The sequence below is a fragment of the Agelaius phoeniceus genome, chromosome 20 (assembly GCF_051311805.1).
Source record: "Agelaius phoeniceus isolate bAgePho1 chromosome 20, bAgePho1.hap1, whole genome shotgun sequence".
Taxonomy (NCBI): domain Eukaryota; kingdom Metazoa; phylum Chordata; class Aves; order Passeriformes; family Icteridae; genus Agelaius; species Agelaius phoeniceus.
In genome coordinates, this window is record NC_135284.1 from 1,741,032 (window position 1) to 1,762,426 (window position 21,395).

The 21,395-nt window shown below is 53.6% G+C and overlaps 1 protein-coding gene across 2 annotated transcripts; it reads right to left on the minus strand.

Annotated features, from left to right (window-relative positions):
* Positions 1-173: 173 nt before the first annotated feature.
* DHRS11 (dehydrogenase/reductase 11) lies at positions 174-20,862 on the minus strand. 2 transcript variants are annotated; one of them, XM_077188705.1, is made up of 7 exons: positions 20,676-20,862; positions 11,142-11,348; positions 5,030-5,124; positions 4,326-4,455; positions 3,790-3,882; positions 3,133-3,198; positions 174-2,725 (listed from the first exon to the last, which is right to left on the minus strand). In XM_077188705.1, the coding sequence occupies exons 1-7, from the start codon at positions 20,805-20,807 to the stop codon at positions 2,684-2,686; spliced, it is 765 nt and encodes a 254-aa protein (XP_077044820.1). In that variant the 5' UTR covers positions 20,808-20,862; the 3' UTR covers positions 174-2,683. The 2 variants fall into 2 exon arrangements, with proteins under 2 accessions (XP_077044820.1, XP_054503024.1); XM_054647049.2 differs by having other exon boundaries at positions 11,142-11,351.
* Positions 20,863-21,395: the final 533 nt, after the last annotated feature.

Here is a 21,395-nt window from a genome sequence, read left to right on the forward strand (position 1 = left end):
CCAACACAACTGGATGCTGTCCAGCTCTGGAAAGAAATTCTGTTTTTCCCCATAAAGACCCCAAAGGGAAGGATTCTGTTTGGATCATTCCCCAGACAAAACTCTGGGTGTGAACAGCAAAAAGGCTGTTCAGGTTTAACACAAAAATAACAAAATACACCACAGACGAGCCACGGCGTGCCTCTCTTTTTATTCTTTATTTTACAGTTCACAATAGAAACCTACTGATAAATTACACAGGTCACTGATCCTGGCGTTTGAGGGGTTTCACTGCCTCCGAGTGGGGTCCCATCTCATCCCAGGAAGGTGGCAGGAGGTGCCACCAAGGCCACCCGAGGAGCCCTCCTTATGGGGGAGGTTAACAGGCAGCAGGGATGATCCCCTAAAACCACACCTCAAATGGAAAAATATACTGCACATCACCCCGAGGTGACTTTAGAGACTTACAAATGTTCTTGGGGAAAAAGAAAAAACAACTTGCAGGGCTGCAGGGCTGCCAGGTTGTATTTGCAGGGAGAAACTACCTGGACAAACCCCTTGTCAAGGTTCTGCATCTTCAGCAATTCTCTCCAAATCCTCCTTTTACAGCACAGGGAGATGTAAAGGCCCTCCTAAGCCACACATTTCAACATCTGTGAACTTTGCACACAGCTGCTGCCACCATTCCATGTTTCACCACCGCTGCCCACATCCCTGCTCAGAAGTTCCTAATTTCTCTATTTTTACTCTTTTTTTTTGCCTCTTTAGTGTTCAACCACCTTCTCCTAAAGATGGCACACAGGGCACCTGCTGGGAATGCACACACAGGCACCACCCTTGCATCCTGGAGCAGGGCAGTGCCAGGCTTCCCAAGGGGCAGGGATTTCACTCACAATAATTTAAAAAAGCCAAATCCAGGTGCACTTGTCAGTAAAAACTGGTGAATGGACAGAACACACTGCGTGTTAATAAAGGGAAAAAAAAGGGGCAAATTGCCTTTTGTTTTTGCTATCATGAAAGGAACATTTTGCCAGTTTTCTCCTTGTATCCCCTTACAGCTGCTCACCTTTGGCACAAGGAATTCTAGGTATCACAAGGTTTAATTCATAACAATACTTCAATATCAACACTCAGCACTTACACAGCGCCTGTCAAAGTGCTTTACAAAAGCTTGTGAGTCCTCACAACACCCCTGTGAGGTAGGTGAGTGTTATTATCCCCATTTTCCAGATGGGGAAACTGAGGCAGAGAGGTAAAGTGACGTGCCCAAGGCTGTGCAGGGAGCTGAACTCGTGTCTTGGTGGCCCAGCTCTGCTCTCCCTGTGCAGGGCTGACACAGATGAACAAACTCCCAGGGCTCTCCTGCTGTAAGCCAAACAATCCAACCCCAATTTCCCAGCTCTCTGTCCATCCCTGACCTCCTGGAGCCCAGCAGGAGCTGGACAGGGTCTGCAATCTTAAGGCAACGTGCCCAGGAGCTCCCTGGAGAGCTGGGCACACACAGAGCACCCTGCAGAGAGTCTCCAGACAGCTCCAGCTCTGCTTTGGGGCCAATTCTCTCCTCCCTCAACTCAGAGTAAACCCAGAGCCAAACACTGGGGCTGCACCAGCACGAGATCTCAGCCAGACCCTTCCCCTGCTGCTTTCTGTGGCCAAAATGCCCCTGCAAATCCCTCCTCGTTCCAGACACTTTCGGCACAGCTCGTTCCACTCTATCTCTCTCTCTCTCTCTCTCTCAGAGTTTGTGTCTCTACATAAAAATAAACTTCCACCATTTTCAGCTCCTCAGCACCAGCATTTCAACAGCACCAGAGCAATCCACGTTTCCAGAAAAGTGTCAATGCATGCAAATATCACACAGAGAACATCGAGAGTGCTGGGAGATGATAGCAAGGATAGAGGTGGTCACAAGACAGCACACGTTTAGTTTTTATTAAAAATACCAAACAACTCACTCTTACTGTAACTATGCCACTTAGATTATCATCCTAACCTGCACAGGGACAGGTGCTTTTCCTCCAACTATTTACCTACCTAGAAAAAAAGAGAAATATCAAGCACACACATTTATACTTCCTCAAACTTGGCAGGCATGAACCATGTGAAGGGGAAAGGGGCTGGGGGAGGTTGTACAGTGGGGTTAGGGCAGTGGAGTACAAAATAAATGGAAAATATCACATGCATCACCACCATCAGTAATCAACCTGATGAAAATAAACTCAGAGTATTAGATGGATTCATGTATGGTGTCCACTGAAAATCTCAAACCCTAAGCACGCTGAAGCTGGCAAACATCTTGTGCCACTTCACCTAGGTCCACACACAGCATCAGCAACTAAGATCAAACAAACCTTGAAAAGAAAGCAAAGTGAAGAATAAACCAGCCTGGAGACAAACAATCTTCCACAAACCACTTCCCTGCATTATTCTCAAACACATTTTTACTCTCAAGCAGCTCCAGAAAGGAGTGGGGGAGAAAGAGACCCACTAGGAGTTTGTGGTTCTTTCTTTTTTTTCAAACTGGCTCAGCACCAGCACCAGCTCAGAGAGAGGGAGAGAAAAACAATTCTTCAGACATGATCCTTGGTACTTGATTAAAACGCTGCCAGCCAGCTGAGGGAAGCCTGGGCTGCCAGAGGGCTCCAGGTGGAGTGGGCACGGTGCTGCTCATGGTGCTCCTCATCCTCCTCATCCTCCTGCCCTGCTACGAGATCTGCTCCGTGGGCCTCATCTGTATATCCCCAATCTGCAAGAGAGCAGCGTGGGATGGAACAGGAATTCTGCACTGGAGTCCTGGAATCCTGCACTGGAATCCTGGAATCCTGCACTGGAATCCTGCACTGGAATCCTGGAATCCTGCACTGGAGCCCTGGAATCCTGCACTGGAGCCCTGCACTGGGCACTTCTCTGCTGCAGCAGGGCTGAGCCTGATGAGCTGAGCAATCCCACACCCTGAGCAACCCCAGAGCCCCAGCAGTGCCATCCCAGAGCAACCCCAGAGCCCCAGCAGTGCCATCCCAGAGCTGGAAGTGTAAACAAACGTGATCCCTGCTAATCCCCAGCACAGGCTCCCTAAGCTCCCAGCTGATCCAGCAGCAGATCAGCCAGGCCAGGGCAGCCCTGGGCCCCTCCCCAGCCCCAGCCCCAGCCTACCTGGACATGAGGAGGGGCACTGAGGACATAGATGACAGCGTTGGCCATGTCTTCAGCCTTGAGACACTGCAAGGACAGCAAAGGGGCTCTGGGTCAGAGGGCACCCCCAGAGCTCCCCAGGAGATCCCCCCTCTCCTGCCCATCCCTGATGAGGTCTGACAGTGTCACTGGGGCATGGCCAGGAGGGGCAAGCAAGCAGGAACTACCCAGTGCATTGCAAATGTAACAAAGGATGTGTCTGGTGCTGCTAATCTGCTGTGGATAATCTCACTGCTGGCACAGGGATTCTGCCAGCTCAGGCAGTGCCATCCTTGTCAGGAATTCCCACAGGAAATCCCCTGTCACCTGCAAAACACTTCTCCTTGTGCTGGCACCTCTGCTTGTCCCAGTTCCTCTGCAATGAAGAAGTCACAGCCTGCAGAATGGCAAAGCTGACTGACACGGACTTACAGAAGCATCAAAATAAAAGGAAAAATAGAAGGAGCTGGAAACTGAACCCAAATGAAAACCTACACAGTGTGTAAATACCAGTGGAAGATCTGAGCTTTGAGGGCTGAGATTAGAGAGCACTGGGCACTCTCTGGAACCATCAGCCAGGAGAAATGTTCAAGTATAACCAGAGCCACCTCCCTCTGCTCCCACTCCCCCAGGTCCTACCCGAATGCTCTCATAGGTGGCAGCAGCTCTCTCGGGGTCGTTATCATGGAGTTTAAAAGCAAATCCTGTTTCCACCAGTCCTGGAGATATACACTGGAAAAAAGCAGAGCACATCCTAATAGGATTTGTAATTCCCCTAAAAGAATAAAAAAAAAAAAAAAGTTTTTTGTTATTCTCCTTTCCCACCCATTTTGAAGGGACCAGTTGAAGTGAGCAGACCTTACTGATTGTTGTGGCAAGTACCTCTGGTGGGCACTTCCCTCCTCACAGCCCAGAGGGACAGAGAAGCAAAGAAAAACATGGAAAAGCCCTGACTGAGCACCAACAGCCCAGCTCAGTGCCTCCTTCTGTTGATGTGACCCCTCCAACAAGCAACTTCCCACTCTGTGCACCCCAAAAATCCCTTCCCAGACCTTCTGTGCCCCAACCTGCCTGGGACAGTTCCCCACAGGATTTCCTGACCATTCCCAAGGGTGCTGAGCCCCATTTTCACCTCCCCTTGGCTGCTCCCCACAGGGCAGGGCCCTGGCACTCACCGTGGCTCGGATGTGGGTCCTGGCCTCGCGCAGCTCCTGCCGCAGCCCCTCGGTCAGCGCTGTCACCGCGTACTTGGTGGCACTGTAGAAATGCACCACGGACTGGGGCACCACGCTGTGCCCGTTCATGCTGGGGACAGAGCACAGGGCACGCTGCTGGCAGCTGGGAGGGACCCCACAATGGACCCACTGGGGGCTGGCACAGGGCTGCAGCGGGGGACAGGCACCACCCGACACAGCCAAACCCCCCTGAGCAGCTCCAGAAACCAAATGTCAGCCCTGCCCCACCAGCAGCAGTTGGCATCACCCTTTTCTCCCTAGGTCGTGGCATCCTTTTCTCTCTGGTTTAGGATACCCTTTTCTCCCTGGCTTGGGGCATCCTTTCCCCCCTCATTTAGAGTATCCTTATCTCCCTTGTTTGAGGTATCCTTATCTCCCTCATTTGGGCCATCCTTATCTCCCTGGTTTGGTCTTCCTCCCTTTAGACCAGCAAAGATTAAGTCTGAAGTATCAACCCCCACAACCCTCAGGAAACCCCATCAGCACCACAGCAAGCTTGAAGCTCCAGTGCTGAAACCCTTCCAGTAAGGCAGGGAGGAGGAGAAAACCCCCAAAGGCTGACCCCACCCGTGCTTAAATCCTCTCTGCGCCGCAGGGAGGAGCAGGAAGGCCCCGAGGCTGACCCCACACCCCCCTTTGGTCACCTGTTAATGTTAATGATGTGCCCATCGTCGATGTTTCTCTCCTTCATGGACTGATAGGCCTCCCGGGTGCAGATGCTCACGGCCATCACATTGACCTGAGGGGAGAAAAGAAGAAGAAATGAAGGCCAGCAGCCCTGCCTGGCACCCCTTGTGTGATCCCCCAAAGTCTGGGATATCAGCTCCAGACCATGTCCCCAGGCAACTCCTAGGAAAACCCAAAGAGGGAGTTGCTCATCCTCACACCCCACAGCTGAGCTGGGGCTGCAGCCACAGGGGCAGGGCTGCACAGACACCCAGAGGGAGCAGAAATAAATGGAATTGGTGGTTTTGGGGCAGGGCTGAGGGCAAACCCCAAGGAAGGAGAGCCAAGCCCTCCCCACAGCAGCACTGCAGGCAGGAGCCCGAGGTTCACTGAGCACTCTGGGCAGCTGGCAGGGCACTCACAGCAGGTAATTAGGTCAGCTCGTTAACGAGGAAATCCCCAGCTTCTGCCTGTCAGAGCGCCAGCAGCTCACAGGAGGCACCAGAAGAGCTCCCAGGCACGGGAAGCAAAGCTCACTCTGTGCCACAGGGAACCCCAGAGTGGGCAAATCAGCCTGGGGCTGTGGGAGCCACCAACCTGTCCCTGTCCCTGTCCCTGCCTGCTGACATTGCCCCAGCCCTAGGTGGCAATGTCCCCAGCCCTGCAGGTGCCAGGGCACTCCAGGCTCCTGCTCTTTGCACCAGCACCGCCCTGGCTTGGTTAAACTCGGTCCTAGCACCTCCCCAAGCATTAACGCACAGCATTCCAGCCTGTCCTGACCATGGACACAGAGCCAAAGCTGCTGGAAGATAAAGATGAGAAAATTCTCCCAGCTGGAATGCAAAGGGCCCAGAGGTGCTGCAGCACTGATGAGCAGCAATCTCAGCAGCAGTGCTAATTGCTAGGGGGGCTCAGATTTGGAGGGGGTTTTGCTGAAGGCCTCCAGAAGGATGTGAACATCCCCTGGCAGGTCCTGTCTAACAGTGTGTCACTTTGCCAGCTAAATGAGCAGCCCAAAAGGGTCTGAACACACTGAAATCTGGAGGAAGAAGTGATTTTCTGATGAATCAGAAGGCAGGTGGAGCAGCAGGAAGGAGGACAGTGAGGGATGGAGATGGGAGAGGGCTGGGGATCATCACTGGGAAAAAAAAAGAACAAGAATGGGGCAGAATAACTGGGACTTGCTGGCACAAAAGGGCAGGCAGGAGAGGGACGGAGCTGGGAGATGCAATTACTGAGCAGCACAAAGAGGAGCAGGGTCAGATCTTTGTCACTGCTCTTGTCTGGTCCTTATTCCCCACTCACTGCCAGAGGCCAGCCCTGAGGAGCTTGTCTTAGAGATAAACAGAGATAAGCAGGGCTTTAACGTGACCCTGGGAGTGCCCAGGCAGCACCAGAGGAGCCACCACCCTCAGCCCAGTGCACTTTGGCCAGGCAGAGGCACTGCTGGCTCCTCACCATCACACCTGGGGCTGCAGAGATAAATCTTTAACCTGGGAATCCACCTGGGCTGTGCCAGGAAGAAAAGGAGCAGAGAGGAGACACAAGGGCCCCTCAGCCCTGGGGTGGAGCCCAGAGCAGGCAGGGCATGGGCAGGACTGGGTATTCCACACAGGGTGCTCAGGGTCACCCTGCAGCCTGCCCCTGGCCTTTGGGACATGGATCTGGGCAGCTGCTGCTGTAAAACCCCCATGACCAACAAATCCCTGCCTCCCCCAGCCCACCAGGCAGCTCCTTTTTGGAGCAGCCACTCCCAGGTCCCTCTCCAAAGGCCACTAGAGGGTAACATCACCCCAAAGTGACTCACAGAGCAGCCTGGGCAAAGTTACAGCATTCTGACAGCTCCTGGCAGAGCCAGATCCCAATCAACAGCACATGGGAAAGTCCAGAGCCCTGTGATAAAACCCCACGGTGCAACAAAACAACTGGCTGGAAGGCAGCTGAGCTGGGATGGCCTTTTCCCACCAGCACAGACTGCTTTTGGGGTGAAACCCCATTTCAAAACTGGCACTGAAATCCCATTTCCAAACCTGCCACAGGCACTGAGGAACCTATGAGGGAAATGAGCAAATCTGTGTGACCCCGAGGCTGTTGTTACAAACACCCACAGACTCATTTCAGACATTTTTCTGCCTCGTTCCTATTTTAGGGAGAAAAGGCTCAGAGGTGCCTGGCAAGGGTGGCCAGCACACCTGGGCCCTGCTGGGTGCTCTGTGACAGCCACCACGGTGCCACATTTCCAGCAAGGAACCAGCCCCAGCTTCCAGGTCAGAGGACACAAAGGATCCTGTTCCTAGAAGGGCTCAGCGTTTCCCTTTCCCAGAATCAGCCTTTTCCAAGGCACCCAAAGGGGTGCTCCAGCTCCAGAGCACACATGGAAGCACAGCTTACAGCAGACATATCCCTGCACAGATGGCTGGGAAAAGCAAGAACAGAGCCTGGTTTGTCAGTGAGCAATGCCAAGAATCAAACCCGTTCTGTGTCCAGAGGAGTGAGGGGATGTGTGCTGCAGCCCTCGGTGCCCTGAGCAGGGAAAATGGGAAGCTCAGCTTGAATTCCTGGCTGGAAAGGTCAGTGGGTAAGAAGTGAAGGAGCTGCTGCAGCCCCAGAGGCTCAGGGTGTGCACAGCAGCTCCTCCTGCACATCAGGACTTTGCTCCAGCCTCAGAAACCAGGGAGAACACGGGGGAGGATGGGCTCAGAACCTGCCTGAGGTGACACCTTCCCTCCTGCACCCACAGCACAGCTTGGCAGGGCTCTGTAAACCAGCACATCCCTCATTCCAAACTGCCTGGGGAGAAGCAGCTCCCACCCTGGGAATAAACACCAGACAACAAAGGACCAGAACATTAGAAAAGGAGAGGAATAAGTAAATTATAATGTGGTTTTGACTGTTAGATGGATAGCAAGAAGGAGGATACTGAGAGGGGAATTGGAAGGACACAGAGCCTCAAAGCTCATAAAAAATGCATGGAAGCAAAAATCAATTTACCAAAAAGAGGGAAAAAAAAAGCGCCTTTAATTTAAGGCCCTAATGCCTCCTAAATCGATGAGTTGATGGCTCTTGGGAAACTTTTCCCATCCTGCAGCCCAGAGGTGCCCTGGAACTCTCCCACAGCATCTCCCAGCAGTCCAGGGAAGCTGGGGAAGAAGCTCCCTGCTGCCACACAGCTCTGCAAAGCCCTCCCTGGGAGGGACTGGGCCCTGGCCAGGGCTGCTTTGGGGCTGGGGTGCCCTGGCAGGGGGGGCTGGCCCTGCAGAGCCCCCCAGCCCTGCCAGGGACACTGCCAGGGGATGGGGACACTGCCACTGCCATGGGATGGGGACACTGCCAGGGGATGGGGACACTGCCACTGCCAGGGGATGGGGACACTGCCAGGGGATGGGGACACTGCCAGGGGATGGGGACACTGCCAGGGGATGGGGACACTGCCACTGCCATGCAGCCACAAAGCAGGGGCACAGAACAAAAAGGAAAACTCCACTGAGCTGTCCCCAGCCCTCAGCAGCAGCAGCATGGAAAGCAAAGCCCAGCCTTGTCAGGCTGCCCAGGCCAGGCTGGGTGAAGCTCTGGGCTCTGGAGCATCCCAGGGCTCTGCCTTTATGCTGGAGGGTTGTTCCATGAGCACAGAAATCAGGAGCCAAGCCAGCAGCTGTTGGAGGATGGGGAGAGGGCAATGTCTGCTGGGCTGGCTCAGGCTGCTGCAGCAGCATTTCTGCCAGGCAGAGAGAGCAGAGACAGCCACAGGGACCATCCTGGCAATCAAACATCCCCCCAGAGAGAGCAGAGACAGCCACAGGGACCATCCTGGCAATCAAACATCCCCCAGAGAGAGCAGAGACAGCCACAGGGACCATCCTGGCAATCAAACATCCCCCCAGAGAGAGCAGAGACAGCCACAGGGACCATCCTGGCAATCAAACATCCCCCCAGAGAGAGCAGAGACAGCCACACAGACCATCCTGGCAATCAAACATCCCCCAGAGAGAGCAGAGACAGCCACAGGGACCATCCTGGCAATCAAACATCCCCCAGAGAAAGCAGAGACAGCCACAGAGACCATCCTGGCAATAACACATCCCCCAGCCTGCTTTCCTGACACTGCCCTTGTGGGGTCACCTCTCCTCCCACCCATCCCACCCCAAAGCAGCCCCCACAAGTAGGGGGACCCCAAACTTTGAGCCACTGTGAACACCAACACTGGAGTGTCCCAAACAGGACAATCCCACTCCAAAATCTCTCTCCCTAAAAGTGGTGGAAGGTGAGATGGTGGGAGCACTTCCAGCTGAGCAAGGGAAGGGAACACGGACTGGGGGAGCTGGAAAAGCCACAAGTCCCCCCAAGCCTGCCCAGCTGATAACAACAAAGCAGCAAAAGGGACACACGGCATCCCTGAGGGACCCCCACACCACACAGCCCCAGGGACCAGGACAGGGAATTTGCAAGGCCCAGGTGACCCCCAGGGCCTGGCAGTGCCCTGCTGGACAGCTCAGCTCAGCTCAGCTCAGCTCAGCTCCACTTCACTTCATTTTCTTTAAAGCCTCCATGGCAACGGGGCCCGGAGATGTGGCTGTGCAGTGACCCAGGCTGGGAGCCCACAAAAGCCTCTCTGGGCACACAAAGCTGGGCTCAGCTGGCCTTGGCTGCAGCCACAGCAGCCAGCAGGCTGGCCAAAATCCTAACAAGAACTTAATTAGGCAGGATATGGCAGCTCTTGGCCTGGCAGCCTGAAGTCTCAGTGTGCTTTGCTTCTCTTTGACAGAGAGCACAGAACAGCCAGGGGAGCTGACAGCTCCCAGCTGACTCCACTGCTGTGGCCCTGAGCCTTCAAAGAGCTTCCCAGACATCTCCTCCCCTTCAGCAGGACGAGCTCCCAGAGCTGCTGGAGGTGCCACAAGGGTCGCTCCCAGCCATGAGTTCCACTCCTGCTCCTGCGAGGAAAATGTTCCCGTGCACAAGGGAATGTGGCACAGCCAAACCACACCAAAACTCAGCACCTCACTGGGCAGAGGCACTGCAAGGACACCCAAACCACCCTGAGGTCCCACAGCTGTGGCTGCCACTGCTATGTGCAGAAAAGAGCCCCCACATAATGACAAAAAAACGCTGGAGTCACAGAAGATGCCCAGCAGCACCTCAGGACAGGAGGAGAAAGTTGTAAACGGGGTGGGCCACGTGCACAGCTCCCATTTCAGCACATGAAACACTCTCATTCACATCCAGCACTAACCAGATTATGGGCAGAAAATGAAGCTGTAGAGACAAAAAGCATTACAGCTTTTTAAGCCAAAAAGAATCTGCCCATTTCTACAAACCACAGCCACAACTAACAGGATTAGCTGCAAAACCCAGTGTCTGGCATTCGATTTCCTGCTTTATTGAAGGAAAAAAAGAAAAAAAAAAAAGAAAGAAAAGAAAAAAAAAAGAAAAAAGAAAAAAGTTTAAAAAGGAAAAATAGGGAAAAACAAGGAAAAACAAGGAAAAAAAGGAAGAAAAAGGAAAAAAGGGAACAGAAAGGAAAAAAGGGAAAAAGGGAACAGAAAGGAAAAAAAGGGAAAAAAAAGGAAAAAAAGGAAAAAAAAAAAAAGGAAAAACCAGGGAAAAACCAACGAAAAAACCAAGGAAAAAACAAGGAAAAAAACAAGCAAAAAACCAAGGAAAAAACAAGGAAAAAAACAAGGAAAAAAACAAGGAAAAAAACAAGGAAAAAAACAAGGAAAAAAACAAGGAAAAAAACAAGGAAAAAAAAAGGAAAAAAACAAGGAAAAAACAAGGAAAAAAACAAGGGAAAAAAGGAAAAAAAAAGGTAAAAACAAGGAAAAAAGAAAAAAAAAAAGGGGAAAAAAAGAAAAAAAAAGGAAACAAAAAGGAAAACAGGAGGCTCTTCGCCCTTGAGAAAGCCAGTGAGCTAAAGGAAAAACGCTGCTGTGTTTCCATCCTCCAAGGTGAGGGCTCAGCAAGGCAGGATGTCCTTCCACTCCCCAAGCAGCACAACTGGGCTTTGTCAGAGCAGGCTGGGGAGCAAATCCCCAGCTCTGGAATGAGGAGAGGGTGGCCAGAAGGGACAGCAAAGTGGCCAGGAATACTCACATCGATCATGGTCCTCCAGCCCTCCGTCTTCCCCGAGAGCAGCGGCTCGGGCCGCGCCAGGCCGGCGTTGTTGATGCACACATCCACCCCCTGGTGAAGGGTCCTGATGGCAGAGAACATGGACAGGATCTCCTCCTCGTTGGACAGGTCACACTTGTAGGGGATCAGCGTGCCCGGGTAGCCAGCACTCTGGCACTCAGCTGCCAGCTTCTAGGGGAGACAGGGGCAGGGGGGAAAAACAGCCATCAGGAGGGGAGACAGAGGCAGGGGGGAAAAACAGCCATCAGGAGGGGGGAAACGGGCAGCATGGAGGGCAAAAACAGCCAGCAGAGAGGGGAGAAACAGCCAGCAGGAGAGGAGAAACAGCCAGCAGGAAAAGGGAAAAATAGACAGCAGGAAGGGGGAAAAACACCCAGAAGGAAGGGGAGAAAACACCCAGAAGGAAGGGGAAAAAACAGCCACAAGGAAGCGGAAAAACAGCCAGAAGGAAGGGGGAAAAAAGACCCAGAAGGAAGGGGAGAAAACAGCCAGAAGGAAGGGGAAAAACAGCCAGAAGGAAGGGGAAAAAACAGCCAGAAGGAAGGGGAAAAAACAGCCAGAAGGAAGGGGAAAAAACAGCCAGCAGGAAGGATGGAAAGAGCCCCCTCTCCCCACAGAGCAGCTCATCCAGCCACTTCCTGAAAACCACACCTCAGGGCTAACACAGCCTGCAAAGCAGGCACTGGGAAGAATCAGCGTGATGCTAATTAAGAAAAAGGAGATATCAATACCCAGGAGAAGCTGAGAGCTCCAGCCTCTCAGTTCTGGAGCTGAGGACACGCTCAGTGCTGTGCTGCTCCTGCTCAGGGTGAGCAGCACACCCAAAATACAAATCAAAACTACAAATCAATGCTGCCCTGGCACCAGGCTGAGAGTCTGCCACACTGGCAAAGGACAATTCCTCGTTAGCCATGGCCAAGGAAGACTCCAAACACCCCAAGCTTTTGTCAGGCTGGGTGACACAGAGCCAAGGCAGGGCCAGGAGCTGCTGCCAGCTGCCAGCACAGCTCCGAGGGTGCCCTTTACCCCTGACACTAATGAGAAGCAGCATCTCCTCCCCGATGTGTCACAGCAGTGACAGTGACAGTGACAGCTCCCAGCGCCAGGCAGGAGCCACATGATGTCTGGCTCCTGAGGGGAGATGGGCTCTGGCTACAAACGCCCACCAAATCCCCGGGACACGCGGCCGTGGCGGCGTCACCGACGGTGACATCTCAGTGGCTGCAACACAGCCCTGGCCCTGCCACCACGGGCAGCTTCCCACTGCTCCCAGCTCCTCCTGCATCCCAGGCACTGCAATTCCCAGCTTTTTATAAAGGGAGGAGCGAGGCCCAGTGCAGGAATCTCCTGGGAGTGATGGCACATGGAGGCAGCTCCTCCCCAGCCCTCCCTGCACCCCAAACAGGTTCACTTGAAGCGTTCTGGGGCTGTTTGGTAAATGAAGCACTCTGGGGCCGTCTGGCAAATGATTTTCAGCCTTTCCCAGTAGCTGAGCCAACCACAGAGCTGGACCAAAGCCCTGAGCAGGCAGCTGCAGCTTTACCTTCCCCAAACCCCAGCAGCTTTCATGGACCACAAGCCAGAACCACCCAGGGCAGAGCTGTGGTGCAGGAGCTGCTCTCCTGCCTGGCTCCCAGCTCAGGGAAGGCCCTGCAGAACACAAAAATGATTATTATTGCTCTCACAGCAGCAGGCAGGGAGGGCAGGGATGTGCTGAGTTGAGTTGGAATTGATCCCTGCCAGCAGCGTCCCCAGAGAGCCCTGCTGGGGCTGGCTGACAGCATCCCTGCCTGAACAGAGCTGCCCTGGCACTGAATCCCACCCCTGTGTGTGTGCCCTGCCTGAACAGAGCTGCCCTGGCACTGAATCCCACCCCTGTGTGTGTGCCCTGCCTGAACAGAGCTGCCCTGGCACTGAATCCCACCCCTGTGTGTGTGCCCTGCCTGAACAGAGCTGCCCTGGCACTGAATCCCACCCCTGTGTGTGTGCCCTGCTTGAACAGAGCTGCCCTGGCACTGAATCCCACCCCTGTGTGTGTGCCCTGCCTGAACAGAGCTGCCCTGGCACTGAATCCCACCCCTGTGTGTGTGCCCTGCTTGAACAGAGCTGCCCTGGCACTGAATCCCACCCCTGTGTGTGTGCCCTGCCTGAACAGAGCTGCCCTGGCACTGAATCCCACCCCTGTGTGTGTGCCCTGCTTGAACAGAGCTGCCCTGGCACTGAATCCCACCCCTGTGTGTGTGCCCTGCCTGAACAGAGCTGCCCTGGCACTGAATCCCACCCCTGTGTGTGTGTCCTGCCTGAACAGAGCTGCCCTGGCACTGAATCCCACCCCTCTGTGTGTGCCCTGCCTGAACAGAGCTGCCCTGGCACTGAATCCCAGCCCTGAGTGCTCTCCTGGGGCTGCCTGCACCTTGCCATGCAGGGAGCCTTGTTGGTGATGTGCTGATGGGAGTGGGAGAACATTTTCCTTTTCACCTTTGGAGCACATGCTTGAAAAAACAGTCGAGGGGAGGGGAAATCCCTGCATCCCTGCAAGAGCAGCATTTAGGAAATTCACAGCAGGAGGAAGGGCTGCTGGAAGGTTCTAGGGATGGGGCCTTGCTCCTGAAAAATACAGGAGGGAAAAGGGGGCGAGAGGACCACGAACTGGTGAGAGAGTGAGAATCAAGCAATGCCAAAGATGTCCAAAAATGAGAAACACGAGCACAGGGGGCTGGGAGGAATCTCCCAGAGCAGGAGCCGTGCCAGGAGAGCTGGCTGAGGGAACAGGGGCGGACAGGGAAGGACAGACAGGCTCACTGACAGCCCAGAGGGACACAGGGCTGTGTCTCCATCTCCAGCTGCCACTTCCACCTTGCCCTGCTCAGTGCAGACCCAGGTGAAGGAGCAGAGGGAACAAGGGCTGTGATGTGCTCTGGGATGTCCCTGCTGGAGCAGGTGCCCCACTGTGGTCCCTCCAAGCTGAGCATTCTGGCTGGAGCTGCCCCTCCTCTGCTCCAGCTACACCAGGAGAGAGGACTTTCACCTTGGGAGAAAAGCTTCTCTGCCACAAGTGACCAGGGAAATCAAATCCCCCTCAAAAGCTTTCCTTCCCTGCCTGGTGTCTGGCTGCCTCCAACACAGATCCTTTCATCTCTCAGCCTGCACTTGTGCTAACAAATTCTCTTTGAAAAGCAAGTGCTGAACACTGCTGACATCCAGGCAGGGCTGGATTGTGCTCCAACCATCTACAGATAAAGAGTCATCACAGGCTCTTCAAAGAAACATCAACTGCAGGCAACTTTGCAAGAGACTTTTGAAAAGCAGCTCTGAGCTATGGAGCTCACAGAGGTTTTTTTTCATTAAGTCACTCAAGTGATGCTCACTCCACTTTGAGCACACCCCATGCACGAGAAGGAGTGAAGAAAAGAGGAAAAAAGCTGATTTTCCAGATTTCATGAGCAATTTGAGAGTGACCAGGTGATGCAACAGCAACACAGACAAGGCCAGTACAAGTCCAGCAGCTGGAGATGGAAATCTGAAATAAGAATGGTTTGGGTTGAAAAGGACCTTAAAGATCATTCAGTTCCCACCCCCTTCCACTGTGCCAGGTTTCCCCAAAGCCTGGGACACTTCCAGCATCTCTGTAGCACAGCATTACCTCTGGATGCCTGGAAATGCACAGCCAGTCTGAAAGGACACCTCACATTTATGGGATGGGTTTGCTGTGGTCAGAAACCTCCAGTTCCCCCCTGAAAGGGTTAATGCTCTTTGTGCATACCCACGGTGCCCTGCACCCACACTCAGTCCTTACAGAACTAATTGATATAAAAATGTTAGGGGGCTCTAAAGAGGAGGGGAAGGAAGGAAGGAGGGAGTCAAGCAGGGCTTTATTTGGCAAAGCCTCCCATTAACTTCAGGCACCTTTAGCTCAGAGATGGAAGCCAGGAGAAGCCACTGGGTGATTTTTAACCTAACCTGCCATTCATGACAGGAACCTGTGCCCTGCTGGCTGAGCTGCTGCTTGAACACACAGCTGCACCAAGAACCCAACTGGAAAAGCACCAAAATCACCCCAATGACTTTTGCTACCTGAAGGAAACGAAGGAGAAAAACTGTAACAAACAGCACCAGAGCTGTGAAAGACAACTGGGGGCTTTACAAACCCTTTCACTCCACTGATTGGCAAGTCTGAAGCTGCTTTTAATTAAGATTTAATAACAGCACAACAGCATAATAGAGATGTACAGTGAATAGAATATTGTACAGTGAATAGAGATGTACAGTGAATAAAGCACCAGGGTGAGGACTGTTTGTTTATTTATTTATTTCCCCAGAGCTCTGTGACCATGAGTGAGATTCAGAGCTGTGTCACATGGACAGAATCACACTCTGAGCTCTGGGAACCTTTTGGCCCACAAGATCCAAGGATGAATTTCACTCCCCATTTCCTGCCAGGCTCCTGCTAAGCTGGGTCTGGCTGAGCCAGAGCTGGAAGCTGAGCTCCCAGAGCCACGCTGCTCTTTCCCAAGCCTCCTCTGCTCCCTTTCCCAGCAGTTCAGCATCCCAGGATTTTCTCCTTAGCTCACTCAATGTTCAATTTCCATTGTCACACGCGAGCCAAAGGCCCTGGAGGTCCCTGCCACCTTCAGGCACTCACCCAGCCCCTCCTCGCTCACATCAAGGCACTTTGAGTTTGTCACTCCTTGCTCCAGGCTGGCGTGGGGAGGAGGTGACACTGCTGTCACCGTGACAGCTCATTAGAGCAATATCCCTGCCTTCCTCTGAGCCCTGTCCTAAACCCAGCCCCACAGAGCTCAGCCTGCCCTAAACCCAGCCCCACAGAGCTCAGCCTGCCCTGAGTTCAGCCTGCCCTAAACCCAGCCCCACAGAGCTCAGCCTGTCCTAAACCCAGCCCCACAGAGCTCAGCCTGCCCTAAACCCAGCCCCACAGAGCTCAGCCTGCCCTGAGTTCAGCCTGTCCTAAACCCAGCCCCACAGAGCTCAGCCTGCCCTAAACCCAGCCCCACAGAGCTCAGCCTCCCCTAAACCCAGCTCCACAGAGCCTGCTGGGATTGGGATCAGTGTCAGGATTGGGATCACTGCTGGGACTGGGATCCCTGCAGATCCCCAAGGAACCCACAGACACCCAGCTCAGGGGGCAGAGCTGAGCCCCAGCCTCTGCCTGACACCCCCAGATCCTGGCACCTGCCTCCTGTGTCATCTCCACCTGGAAAAATTAAATTCAATTAAACCAAACCCCGCCTAATTTGCAGCAGTGAAGGTCTGAAAATGGCTCAGTTATTATTTCTTTTGGGGGCTCTGAGCATGGTCTTGCTGCTTTATAGCAAACCCCACAAACAGAAGAGCAGCAGAGAAGGGGGGGCTGCTGCAAAGTCACATTCTGAAAGCACATTTTGGGGGAGAAAGAGGAGGAATCCAGCCTGGTTTAAACCCCCTGGGTTTCAAGGCTGGGGGAATCCACGAGGACAGAGGAGTATTTGTTCACAGCCATGATGGGATTCTGCTGTTTATCAGACAGGATCTGCTCAGGGACAAGTGGCAATAAAAGCACTCCAGAGGCCTTGAGCCCACCATCCCCAAACACAGAACAATCCCTGCCAGGGGCCAAGGGGACTCTGAAGGTCACTCACGCTCCACAGGCACCAAGCCTTGGGATTATCCTGCCCCAGGATGGGGGAAACCTGTGGGAACAGCCCAGGAAACCCATCCCAGCTGCTGGGCAGAGGGACAGACCCACCAGGGACAGACAAAATGCCAAAATGGAACCAGGTGACCTCTAAACCATCATCTGATCTGCCTGCAGGGAATCAAACACCACACTCAGCAATCAGCTGTTAATTACCCTCCTAGGAGCACCTGAGGGTTCCTGGAAGTGACCAGAGAGCCCAAAAATGGATGCTCAGGTCCCACGAGGAAGGCTCAGCTCCTTCCTCCTCCTCCCAACAGCCTCCTCAGAGCCTGGGCTGCTCCAAGCTGCAATCACTTGCTCAGCTTATCAGAGGCTGTTTCCTGAGCAAGATCTAACCTTGACAAAGCAGGCCCTGGTTATAAATGTTACCTTTGATCAATACCTGTCACAAATGCATTGGAATTAATTGGTTAAACCTTGTCTCTTAAGTCACATTTATTGCTTCCTGCACGGCTCTGCTCTCACACGCCAACAAAGACAGGGGAAAAATGGATTTCTTTTGGAGCAGGGCACCCATGGCGTCCCTGGGCACAGCACAGCAAGGCAACCCAGCTGCTGGAGGGTTTCCAGTGAGCTGGAGCAGAGGAGAGCATCCCACCTGCAGCATCTCCCTGCAGTGACAGCCCCAGCCATGCTGCAGATCAGAGCACTGACACCATGCATGGAGGGAGAGCACCTGCCAGCACTTCTGCCATTCTCCAGAAATGGAAAATAAATCAACTGTAATGATAAAAAAGCGTAGCACCAGCACCACTGCAAACCCCTTGGAAACAGCTCCCTGTCTGCTGCCTCCCTGTGCTGCAAGGGAAAAGCTGCAGAGTCCCTCTGAGCCAGGAAAACCCTCCCAGCCTGGGGAGAAACCCTGCAACACAAAACTCACATATCTCACTGAATTAAACACCAGACAGGGCTTTGCCAGCTGGGAGGAGGGCAGGAACATTTTATTCCCATGCATGTGCAAATTGTCCCCTTTTTTGTGCTGCTGCAAGGAGCCGGACACCCAACACAAATTCCTGGAAAACACGAGCAGGAGCAGGGGGGAGCTGAGGAGCAGCCGAGTGGCTGTGGCTGCAAATCTCAGCAAATCTCTGCACCCAAGGAGCGTTTTCCCCCCAAAAACCTGCTGAAAACACTTGAAACACTTGGCTGCTTCCTGAGAGCTCCTGCCTTGGAACGCGTGGCGGTGTCTGGAGAGCAGCAAACGCTCTCTGAGCACACGCCAAGAAGTCCCTGACAGCTGTTGGTACCTCCAGGCTCTGCATTTAAAACAAGCCTTCAACCTGAATTACTGCTGGCATGCAGAAGGAAAATACAGCCAGTTTAATTGTATTTTATTCCTCGATGTCTGACTGCTTGAGCTCCTGTTTGATGACCCACGTGAAGAGGCTGCAGCGGGGAGCAGAGAGGGAAACTCTGGGAAAAAAAAAAAAAAAAAAAAAGATCCTTCTGCAATTTAGGGTTTTTTCGGGCTTTTTTTGTGAGCCATTAACATTTTTATTTCAAAAGGCAAATAAAGACCACTGGAGTTGTGACAGGGGTTTAATGCCAAACACGCAACTTTGCAAATCCTTCGTTATCTTGCCTCAAGCCCTTATCTGATTTTCCAAGAGATTAAGAAATCTTGACATAGCATTTATTGCCCCAGCTAAATCCCCACTAGACAACCTGCTCTTTCAGTTAGCTGGAGGTTACAAAACCACCTTACACAAGGGTTCCAACATTTCACCTTAAAACCAGTGACCTTCCTGAACTTTGATGAAATGTGATGGTTTTGTGCCACAGAGTGAGCTCTGCATTCCAGGTTTTACACCCTGCTGCTTGCCCTCTTTCCATGGCAAGCTTCCTTGGAGCCCCCTGGGATAGTGGAAGGTGTCTCTGCCCATGGGGGTTGGAATGGGATGGTTTCTAAGGTCCCTTCCAACCCAAACCACCTGGGATTCCATAACTCTGTTAACCATGGCTGGGATGCTCTGGCCTCACCAAACCCTCAGCTCCTTCACATTCCCCTTCCCTCCTCCCTCCATCGCTGTGTTCCAGCCCTCAGAGCATCCCTCAAATCCCCCCCACTCAAATCCCCAGACACTTCCAAGTCTGGATTTCTTCCTATTTTATTTCAAATTTTTTTTTGAGCATCCCTCAAATCCCCCCCCCCAACTCAAACCCCCAGCTCAACATTTCCAAGTCTGGATATTTTCCTATTCTATTTTAATTTTTTTTAAAGGAGAAGCCTCAAGGTGAATCTCCTGGAGGACAGCTCCATGGACAGCCCTGCTCTGAAGCAGGGTTGGGTACAAAGTTCCCACAGCATCCCTGGCAGCCAGGAGGTGACAGAGCTGTTCCCACAGTGACCCTGGATCCCCCCACGCTCCAGCACCTTCCCTTCCCGGGATTTTCCTCCTCGTTAAGGAAACAAGCTCGACAATAAATAAACCCAGAATAGCAGCGGAGCAAAACACAGTCCAGACACCCAGCAAAACAAGTGACAGCCCTGCAGACACACTCGGGTCCCAGCGAGGGGACAAACATCAGCTGCTGTGGGAACACGTGCCTGACACGGCTCAGGACACCGGGGAGCAGCCCCACACACCTGCAAACCCAATCAATCAATTAATCAATCATCAGTACAGGAGTGATCGCCCTGGTGCAAACACAAAGCCTCCCAGCACCGCTCATTTCCAAACCCACACTGCGTTTTGGCCAGGAAAGGTTGGGAAAGGAAGGAAACTCACGTGAACAACGAAGAAAAACACAAGCTGCATTGATTTCTTTCCCAAATGAAGAGAGTCCAGAACAAAATCCAAGATAAGGGCGCTGCTGGAAACAGCAATATTGGAAATAACTTTCTGGAGGGGAATGGGAAGCAACAACATCCTTTGCAGCATCCTTTGCCAGGCACCCCGAGCACATCCAACCAGCTGCAGGTGGGAAAGGCTTTGGAGAGCTCAGCCCTCCCTGCAAACCACAGCACAAAAACCCTGGCAAATCCCAAATTAGCAGCGGCCCCGAAGGACGGTGCACTCAGTCACGTTGGTGCTCTCTCCTCTCTGCAAGCAGAGCCTCTGTGACAACGCAATGAAAAAAGGGAAAAGTTTGGCTTTTCCCGAGCATTTCTTTATCAACCCCGCTTAGCAACGCCACCGATGCCAAGCCGTGGTTTCCATGAATTTTGGACCATTTATTCCCAACGCAGTCAGCTGTGCACAGCCCTTATCACCTCGGCTAGGGAAACACAATCCTGGATATTGCACAGGTCTCCTTTAGCTCCAAACACCCACGATGGCGATATTTAAGACGACTAAAACTTATTTCCTCCCGCAGAGGAAACTTCCTAAATGGCAGATAAGCCCGTGCGAGTGAGGCACAGCTGACCGACGCACAACGGGGATCCCGAGGAAACACTTCTTGTGAGCATCTCTATCCCCAAGCCAGCGCCATCAGGTTTCTGAGGGGGCTGTGGAGATGCTCCTGGCAGGACCGAACCCTGTTTGAACACCAACTCCCCAGGAACGCCAGCCTCCCGAGCAGCCCCATGCCGCTCCCGGGGACAGAGATGCTATTTTTAACCTCGATAAGAAGCGGCTCAAAAATAAAAACAAAAAAACAAAAAAAAACCCAAAACCGACCCCGCTCCTCGCTCGGGCACCTTCCCCCCGCTCCAGGGGCGCGGTGGGCAGGAGCAGCCGGGGCCGGGCATCCCCCGGGCGGTGTCAGCGCCCGGCCGGGCCGGGAGCGGCCTCGTGAGGGGAGAGGCGGCCTCGTGAGGGGAGAGGCGGCCCCCGCCCCGCCGGTACCGCCGGTACCTCGATCTTGTCGACGCTGCGGGCACATCCCACCACCTTCATGCCGTGCTGCACCAGCGCCCTCGCCACGGCCGCGCCGATGCCCACGGAGGCGCCGGTGACCAGCGCGACGCGGCCGGTCCAGCGCTCCATGGCCCCGGCCCCGCCACAGCCGCCGCCGCCGCCGCCGCGCACAAAGCGCCGCCCGCCCGCCGGCCCCGCCCCTCGGACACGCCCCGGGACACGCCACGCCCATGGGGACACGCCCTCCGTGCGCTGGGTTCGAGGGGCTCAGCTCTGGATGGGAGCGGGGTTTGGGGGTTTCGTTCCCCAGCGTGGAAAGCTTCGGGAGGGATGAGCGGAGCAGGGACCCGGCAGCCTCGGGAGGGATGAGTGGAGCAGGGTCCAGCAGCCAATCAGGGTTTGGAGAGGGATGAAATGGGTGTGGAGAGAGCAGAGGGTGAGCAGCACAGACAAGGGGGTGTTATCCCCCTCCCCAGGGCCAAGGATGCTCAAATAATTCCCAGAAATGTGTGAGGAAATGGATTAATTGGAACAGAAGAGGCAGAAGGACAGGTATTGAATTGATTTAAGAAAAGGGTGGGATTTAACAATGCCCTCAAAACGGCCCAAGCTGCACCCTGCAAATCCAACCCCCTCCCCAAAGCGTGCTGCCCTTGGACACAGCCCTCAGACCAGGATTTCCAGCTCGTGGCTATCCCTTATCCCAGCTCCTGGAAG

Coding starts and splice junctions, on each gene's coding strand:
- DHRS11 (XM_054647049.2), bottom strand. CDS start 20,807: ATGGAGCGCTGGACCGGCCGCGTCGCGCTGGTCACCGGCGCCTCCGTG. Junction 5,125..11,141: donor GCTGGAGGACCATGATCGAT/GTGAGTATTCCT, acceptor TTCTCCCCTCAG/GTCAATGTGATGGCCGTGAG. Junction 4,456..5,029: donor CACATCATTAACATTAACAG/GTGACCAAAGGG, acceptor CTCTGTCCCCAG/CATGAACGGGCACAGCGTGG.